We start from the raw sequence: 9,443 nt of genomic DNA, 5'->3' as shown, positions 1-9,443 counted from the left end.
TTGAAAATTAACTTATCCTCTTTATCACTTATTTCGGGAGAGAAAGAGAGAGAAAGCGAGAATAGGAAAGGCAGGGAGGTTAACCAGACGAAAGTCCGGTTTGCTACCCTGCACTGGAGATAAGGAAATGGGGAAGAGAGAGAGAGAAGGAGAGCACTGCACGTGCAAAGGGGTGCAATCAGTCACTGAGGCTGAAGCTTCTCTGATCTACATGACATCAACGCTCTGACATTCCATTGGGGAATCGCGGCATTTGAGAGGGTCGTGGGCGAGCTGTGGTGATTACTGAAGCGCTGAAAACACTGGATCGAGAACCTCCAGCAGTTGAAGGGCAGTTCGGTCTGTCGGAGTGTTTAGCTTATTCAAAAGCATGAGTATGGTGTCCAGAAGAGAGCGAAGCATTGCAGCAATGTCCTGGTCTTTCTCGTGCAAGTCGTGGGGAACCAGCGCTGTCGTTGACTCGGTCAATGTCTGCTGCGACCTTTGGAGTCGCTGTGGATTGTGCTGTGGCTTTGGCTGTGTCTGTGGTTCTGGCTGTGGCTCTGGCTGCAGCTTTGGTAATGCCGGCCATGCTTCAGTGTCCATGTGTTTTGGCAAACTAACAGATGGCAAAGAAAAAAACTAGCAGTTTTTCCGTGTACGAATACAACACAACACAGGCGCTGAACACAGCACAGGACACACCATAACGCCTGTGTTGTGTCCTCTCATCTGTCCTCGTTCATTTTGTTCTGTGCAAATATGTCGATGCTAAATCATCGACTAATCCAAGCTCCTGTTCTATCAAGCTCTTGAGAGCGCGCAGACAGTAAGGGAATGCAGCATGACGGTCAGGTTGGTTTTTGAGCATAGTGAACAGTGGATATTCCTTTGTGACGCTTCCACTTACGAACCGGAAATACTATTGATAATAATTGTTGGGGTTTTACGTCCCAAAAACCACACCATAATTATAAAAGACGCTGAAGTGGAGAGCTCCGTAAATTTCTTTGATATGCACCTAAATCTAAGCTTACGGGCCTGTATTACAGGCTTACGGGCCTATATATTTCCCCCACGGATATGACGTTGTAAAATATACACTAACAGATGGCAAAGAAAAAAACTAGCAGTTGTTCCGTGTACGAATACAACCGATGAGCGAAGCTCCTTGGAAATGGGACGCAAACGACTATGTGCCTGATCTCGCTGCTGGCTTTCATGAAGGCGGTAGGGTGGGGAGCGCGTCTGTTGCACTCGGTGATGGGAACGACTGAGCGAATGAGTGTGCAGCGCGCGCAGCGCAGGGAGAGGGAGACAGGTGGGGAGGGGTGCGAGCGGTGATGCGGCGGGGACCTTCGACGGCGGGGACCTTCGACGGCGGCGACTGAACGCCGCGCGCGGCGTTCGGCGCGCGCAGCGTTTCATTGTCTTTTTGCGCCGGCCCCGGGTGGGGAGACCGTCTGCTACTACATTCGACAAAGCGCCCTTAGTGTGCTAGAATGATGGTTGTCATTTCACAATCCACGATAAAGGTTGTGAAAGTGAAGACAACCATTATAACCAGTTGTGCACAGAGCTTATTTCTTTTAACCTCGACTTTCTGGTGCGCTAGAACCAAACCGCTCACGGCCTAAACATTTCCTCTTAAATCACCGGCCACTGCAACCTAAAGCGATGCTTAAAGAGAAGGGAGCTTCGACGGCTCGGAGGAGTGCGGGTCTAAGGAGCTTCGCTCCTAAAAACTGAACAAAAAGTTCTGTCGCTGGGAGTCAAACCTACGACCCCTCGCTCCGCAGCGCGCGGCGCGAATCGACTCGGCTACAGACGGCACGTCCTTCAGCATACTAACGGCGAGCTATTTATATACACCATTTACCGTTGGCGGTACTCAGAGATCGGTGGCACTTCCGCATGTTTTAGTTATCATTAGCGAGATGGCGCGAAGGTCTGGAAGAGCGCGCTTTAAAGGTCGTCGCCCCGCGCGTTGCGATGCGCGCGCGCCTTCACAGGGTGGGGTCGCTCGTGCGCGCGCGCTTATCTCGTGATGGGGGGGGGGGGGGGTTGTACGTCTTGTGCTCTCACCGCAAGTGTGACTTGAAGTTACAGAGAGCACGAAGGTCACTTTGCTCACTGCAGCGGCCGCTTTTGCGAAAGGAGCGCGCTGCTCACACACAAATAAGTTACAATTGTGACAGTTAGTTCGCGCTCACTTGTGCGTTCGTTTCATGCGTCCTCCTTTGTGTTTGATCAGCGCGCTTTACCTGTCGAGCTGTGACAGTTGTTAGTTCGCGCTCATCCTGTGTATGTTCTTTCCGTGCGTCCTTTCTGCACGAGCAGCGCGTTGCGAGTTTCGAGCTGCTTGTCGTTCTTCGCGTGACATTACAATTTGTTGCTATAGCATTCATTCCTTCGCCCTTGTGCCGAAGCAATGCACAACAAACGCTCAACTATCTGTGAAGACACGTTTTACTTTCGTGTTATAGCGATTCCTATGACAGAGGGATCAGCCATGTTTTTTTTTATTGCTTTGAATCAAGCGTTGGGAGTTGGACCGACTTCTTTGTGCATTTTGGGTAGTTATATATACATCGTGGGCAGGCCCGTAGCCAGGAATTTTTTTCGGGGTGGTGAGGGTGGGGAGCACTTGTTGAAGGCTTTGACTATTTGAGGAAAGCACCTGTTTTGAGGAAAGTACCTATTTTGAGGAAAGTACCTATTTGAGGAAGCAACAATTGGAGGGGGGGTGTCCTAGACCCCCTGCCCTGGCCGCGCGATTGATTGTGGACTTACCAGGAACGTCGACTACACAGCACAGATGTCAGTTTTATCTAAATGAACTGCACGCTACGGTGCGATGATATGCACATCATAAGATTTCGATGGAGGAGAAAATGCTTGAGGTCCGTCTACTTAGATTTAAGTGCACATTAAAGAACACCAGGTGGTCGAAATTTCCGGAGCCCTTCGCTACGGTGTCCCTCATAATCATATCGTGGTTTTGGGACGTTAAACCCCAACAATTATTATGTGCACATCATAAGAAGCTGTTTTTGCCGTATTCCTCCGGGTTGAGCAATGGTTGACCATAGCTTGGCGAGTCACAGGAGTTGATATGTAATGTTTATTACATGGTTACAAGCGCCGATAGCGAACACTGCAACCGCAGTTGACGTTGCCGCCATATGACGTCATTCTAGTTTGCTTTTTTTTTTTTTTTCGTAAGGAGTTTCAAGCACTGGCGTAGCTCTGTCGATGAATACTTGACTGCCACGCAGAATGCCTGGGTTCGATTGCGGCTCTAACCGTGCGGATTTTCAATCTTTCTGTCCCTCTGATATGTCCCTCACCGACAACGTTGCCGACGCCTGCCCCGCATTTTCTGCGACACGAGCTCCATAACACGATCGCGTAAAGATTTGTGAAAGTCTGTTATCGCCGTTCCAGGGTTGATACTAACTGTGAATCACCTGTGGCTCACACCCGCATTCCATGGGCCATGGTTTACGGGTATGTGCCACACGTGACTGAAGGAAAGGGTTTCAGGACGTACGCGACAAGTATCTCGCGCTATTCATGTGCACTGTTCATTGTGTTCGTCGTACACTAATGCCCTCCCATGCAAATTTTGGTATGTGTCAAGTAAGGAGACGGCCACGAGAGTACCCAGATGTAGGCGGATAGATAGATAGATAGATAGATAGATAGATAGATAGATAGATAGATAGATAGATAGATAGATAGATAGATAGATAGATAGATAGATAGATAGATAGATAGATAGATAGATAGATAGATAGATAGATAGATAGATAGATAGATAGATAGAAACGGCCAAAGCGCCTTTGGTTCGCAAGAAATGCTTCGCATTTAATACATCGTTGCTTTTTCACAGTCGGTTTACGCGTCAACGCGCAACACCATACAAAAAGTACGTTTTCTGTGCATTCGTCCGAGTGAGAAGAAACCAGACGAATCAAATATCGTTCTATTCCAATAAAATATGTATAAGTAAAGATATTGGAAGCCACAGTGATAAGCAACCAGCGCTGAAGCTTTCGTGTACAAACGTCAACGCATCAAATGAGCAGTTTTTATTAAAAGACATGTCGCAGGTTTGCACCTGCAATCGACCTCTCATCACGAGGCACCTATGTGTCTTGCTTCTGACTTGAGTGGACATGAGTGTGCTAAAGTTGGGGTTGGTGGCCATTCACTGTCCATACCTGAACGCATCGGCCCAGAACAAGCGTTTGTATTGACGCGCGTCTGTTATGGTTCATGACAGGGGCGTAGCCAGGGGGGGGTGGTTCAAGCCCCCCCCCCCCCCGAAATTTTTCAGTTTTGCTTGCGTATATATACACGGACACATACAAACGCACGCACGAACATTCACAAAGTATGAATGAGTATGAGTATGAGTATGAAAAGTATGAACCCTCTCGAAAAAAATTTCTGGCTACGCCCCTGGTTCATGATGCTGTGCCGTTTTCACGGCATTCCTACCGAACGGCGTCGACTTTTTTCTCTTTTTGTTGTTGTTTTTTTGGTTGTGCACTCAAACGGACGTTACGCTTTCTGGGAACCGTTGGTTCCCCATAAAACGCGGCACACCCCATATGGTGGTCGAAATTGTGTTATGAACGTTAATTGTTACCTGGTTAAATGCGAAAAAGAAGTTTAGGAGAATCATAAAATCTGATGTAGAATTTTAGGCGCGTTTTTTTTTTTTTTTAAAGCGTAACAAATACTACGATATATGTCTGGCGCACAAAGCGGCTTACGAGGAAATAGGCGAGCACTGGCGTATGCTCCTGCGGTACTTTCTAATGACTTCACGTGTAGCAGATGGTGCCTCCCATGACCTTAGATTCTCAACGCCATCTAGGTTGGCTTACAAATCAAGGAGCTCATTAAACGATAGGCGCCGCAGTAATTAACGAAATTTTGAAAGTGACAGGCACGCAGAAGCAACCTAGCAGCGATGCATGGTTCTCTAGCAACACTCCTGCCTCTTGCTCAATTCTCGCAGATTTGCGGTGGGCTATCATCGGCCACCTCGGCGGTTACCTCAGAGATATAACAAACAAATAACTAAAGATTTAATTAGAGATGGTCCACGGTGATAATGCCAGAGGCACGGTCATGGAGTCTCCGGCCGCAGAGATTTGGAACACACACACACACACACACACACACACACACACACACACACACACACACACACACACACACACACACACACACACACACACACACACACACACACACACACACACACACACACACACACACACACACACACACACACACACACACACGCACACACACACACACACACAATTAAAAAAAAAAAGCTGCCAGTGAGAACACGGCGAGCGTGGCTGGCTTGATGAATCTTTCTGCCCTGTATGTTTCCGGCTGTCTTCCGGGAGTGAAGAAGCTGCAACAAGTTTCAACGTGCGGGAGCTGTTGTAACCTTTCTGCTGCTCTCCTCCTCGTCATCTAGTTGACCGTCGCCTCTCACGACAGCGTTGAACACTCCGGGCGACTGAGTCGGACCACGGTTGACGGAGGAGGAACGACACACCAACGCGAAGGGAGAAAACTGCGCGCGCTATCTTACCCGTTGAGCGCGTTCTTCCATTTTTGTTTTTATCTATTTATTTGCTACACTTCGCTCCGCGGCCCGCCTGTCGAAACAGCGGTTTCCGGAGAAGAGGGGCCCCTGCGGCCGAGTAGCGGTCACGCGGGACCGTTCCGCGGGGGGTCCGACTGCGGGGTTGCCTTGCCCGGCGGGAAACCCTTGCCGCCCAGCGGCGACAAGTTCAAGGTGAGCCCTGCTCCAGTGCCTCCGTCGGCGCGTGCGGTGCATCGACCCCGGTGCTGCGCGCAGCGAGGGGCGCCGTTGAGAGAAAACGGCCGGGACCAGTTGGGGGTCAGCCGGTTTCTTCTGCCGCTCGGGATCACGGCCACAGGGTGGCCGGTCACGGGGACCCCCCTCCTTCCGCATCGGCGAGGGAACCAAGGACGCCTATAAAGGGGGCGCCCGAACCACAACGCCGCGCACCAACAACGGTACCCACTTCTCCTCTTCCGGCCCCGGTGAGTTGAACCGCTTCTCGGCGCCGCTGACGCAACGCTAGCGGACAGCCGCGCAGCTGTCCCCTAGCTGTGCCGTCCGTTGCCCAGCCGCCTGCACCGATTGACGGCTACAACGCACCGTTTGTTCTTGAAGGTGACGATCGCCAAACGATCAGTATGCGGGGTTTTGTGGAAGTAGCTTTTGTCACAGTGCGTCCATGCGGGCTTTCTCGTGCGTAATGCTGTGTTGCTCCAGTGACGCGACTTCGTGATTCCGTGTGCTCTCCAATCTGATATTCTTCTTTTTCTTCTTTCTCTTTCTTTTTTTTTGTAACCACGACTGTATAAGTGGTAAACACCGAGTATAGTAAAACGGAGTGCCCACTGGCGTTCTATTTGTCATGTCTACTGACTTTCTTTTTTGAAAGAGGACAGATGGTGACGCGATAGCAGTAGCATCGTGAACAATCTAGTGAAACCTTTTCTCTGTCGACAACTTGACAACTACAGCAGCAGTAAATTGCTCATGCGTCCTTGTGACGCACACATCACCTTCGACAACCGGCGCACAAAAACGTTCCAGAAATCACTAAAACAGATTGCTTCGTTTTGTGGATTCGCGGCCGTGTTACGTAGCGTAAAATATTTTGCGACGTCCACCTCCATCAAGAAAGCTATGTATCTAAATATGTAGCCTAATTATCATTTTTTTTTTGTTGGCGTGAATGGTACATTTCAGAAAAATCTAACTAAACATTAATGCAGAATACTTTGCTATACAGCTGCTTACGGTCAGATAGTAATGTACTGCGTTCTTATTTTCTCGCTCCCTTCGCAGTGATTAACGACCGAAATACTGGAAAACTATGTAATCGTAGAGTTTGGTCAACCTGGTCCAACCGAGAAGACTTATATATGACGAAGTGCCTAAACTACGTTGCGATTTTTTTTTCTTATGCAGGTGATTCCAAAAACGGCTCCTATAATGCAGACTTTGAGCGTAGTAATAGCAGCGATCATCATCCAAGTAAGCTCGTGTCATTTCTACAAGTTGCGCGTTTAGCATTAGTGACACATTAACGGCTGCACATTGATATACTCTCGTTGTTTTTTCTCATCGCGAGCTTAGGTTGCATCCGCGTACTCCTGCACTTGGAGAGGTGTCGAGTGCATAGACTATGAGGTGATCTCGAACGAAGCTGTAAGTGCTCTTTATTATACTGTTATCAACAGAACTAGTAACCGCGGTCTCATTTGTTCACTTTTATGACATATATACATAATTCTTACTTCGTTTCGATATTGTCCGTGTGCTGATACGCAGGAATACGAAGAACGTCAGTACCCGGAAACCATGTGGATCAGCGTGACATCACAAGCGAGGACACTTTTTGAAGCGAAGAGAAGGAGCTTTCGGAAACTCATTTATTACATCCAGGGCTTCAATGATCAGAGTGAGTTCCGGTCCCCGGATATAGTTCGAATTAAACGCTCAGCAGACAATACGCCTCGTCATAGTTGTTTACCAACTAGAATGAAACGAAGTATTAAGGAAATTGAGGCTCTTATTTTGTTAGTTTGCGTTCCAAAAATTGTCCGAAATAATGCTATAAATTGCAATTATTTCACCTTGCGCGCTTTGTCGTTTGTCCGCGATTATTATAATTTTGATCAGTCACTCGTGAGTGGTGAGTGATAAGAAAAGAATGAAATATAGCAAAAGAGATGTTCTTGTAGTGACCTTCCTTTGATTTAGTCCTCAAAGTGTTGCGTTTGAGTCAACAGGCTCAGTAATACAGATCAACCAGGTTGTCTGCTATTTCTCAAATATAACTACAGTTGTCTCCGCATAAGAAAAAAAAAAAAGTTCGGTAAAGTCTCGTTATGTCGCTGGTGGCGGAATGGCGTCGCAAGATTGGTGCTTGGGAAACGAATGATTGACTGTGGAAGTTACGTCTTGAGCGCATAATGACATGACACATGCATATTCAAACTTAAAACCACCCTCTGTGAAACAAGCAGTAAAGGAAGCGTAGTGAGCAAAATTAGCTCAGTAAGCTTTCTGCAATCACGCTTTAATTAAAATCAAGCTTGGCCGGTCCGCAGACGTGACGGTAGACCTGACCACACCACACCGGACCTTGGTGACCCGCGGAGCGAGTGGCCGGCGCCTGGCCAACTACACCATGGCGTTCCCACTGCCAGCCAACCTCTACATGAACCCGCCACAGGCCAATGACAAGGACATCTACATCACTGTCGAGCCGCCTCGTCGATACGCCGTGAAGTAAGTCATCCATTTTCATTAGTAAGAAAGTCGCTCACTATCTCATGTGTAGTGCGACGGATTGCATGCCCAGCTAACGTTACCTCCGCTAACAATGGGGATTTCTAAATGTGCCACCTTTGATGGGTGTTAGTGCGCGTGCGCGTTATTGGTGGTAGTTAAACGACAGCCATGAGAAGTTTGTGAGAAGCAAAAAGATCGGAAATACAGCGCAACTTGCTTTTATGCTAACATTAGATCGCTAAGTGCGCCAAGTTGGGCAGGTTGGTAAAGATGCATACCTTCGACTGGGCAGCGCATAAAACACGGACACAAAAGATAGAGACGTGGACAGCTGTCTACGTCTCTATCTTTTGTGTCCGTGTTTTATGCGCTACCCAATCGAAGTTATGCATTAGATCGCTGTTGGCCGTCTCGTTTGCACCCTGATAACCGCGAGAGTCGGCTTCTCCTCTGCCCAGGGTGTTCGGCGGGCAGCCCAACGAGCAACAATGGTTGCGGAAGGCAGAAGAGTTCATCCAGGTGATGCGCAAGGATCGGCGTGTAAACCTGGACCACTTCTACGTGGCCCGGTACGACCTTATTTTCTGGGTGCTGGAGCGTCGCAACGAGATTTGGCTGAGCATGAAATGAGAAGCGCTGGCCGCCGCCGCCGCCGCTACGATCTCCGCACCGCGACGCAGCCACTGGCGCTGCGCGCGGGCCCCACCTGGTTCCTGTATGTTACTCCCATTCCACGCACCGATGCGGCCAGGTCAAGAGCACACCCGCTCTTCTCCAGGCAATGAGCGTCAAGGCGTGGCTGTTTATTTGCTCCTTTCCCCGCTGGGCTTCCTTCAGCAAGGGAATGGCTGATACAGATGACAGTGACGATGACTACATTACGAAAGCAAACGCACGCAATTACGTAGTGCCCATATGCTTTCAACAGTAACCGCAAATGACAGTCGTGAGGTAGATACAGTTTACTATATCCGCCGAAACGTTATCGGCTATGGTCCGGCTACTGACCATAAGGAGACTGCAAAATACGGAATTAGACACTTGTTACAGGCGCCGTCGTACTCGGCGGCAAACGTCGCATGTAGTACAA

General features: G+C 48.8%; 1 protein-coding gene across 1 annotated transcript; it reads left to right on the top strand.

The window, feature by feature from the left end:
- The first annotated feature begins 6,075 nt into the window (after nt 1-6,075).
- LOC119399716 (heme-binding protein 2) lies at nt 6,076-9,141 on the top strand. Its single transcript, XM_049412115.1, has 7 exons — nt 6,076-6,084; nt 7,025-7,090; nt 7,193-7,264; nt 7,388-7,517; nt 8,170-8,350; nt 8,588-8,613; nt 8,790-9,141. Exons 2-7 carry the CDS (start codon nt 7,049-7,051, stop codon nt 8,981-8,983), a joined length of 645 nt encoding a protein of 214 aa, XP_049268072.1. The 5' UTR covers nt 6,076-6,084; nt 7,025-7,048; the 3' UTR covers nt 8,984-9,141.
- The last annotated feature ends 302 nt before the right edge of the window (nt 9,142-9,443 follow it).

The sequence above is a fragment of the Rhipicephalus sanguineus genome, chromosome 1 (genome assembly GCF_013339695.2).
Source record: "Rhipicephalus sanguineus isolate Rsan-2018 chromosome 1, BIME_Rsan_1.4, whole genome shotgun sequence".
Taxonomy (NCBI): domain Eukaryota; kingdom Metazoa; phylum Arthropoda; class Arachnida; order Ixodida; family Ixodidae; genus Rhipicephalus; species Rhipicephalus sanguineus.
The sequence above is the reverse complement of the archived record's forward strand: the minus strand, read 5'-3'. Positions and strand labels throughout refer to the sequence as shown.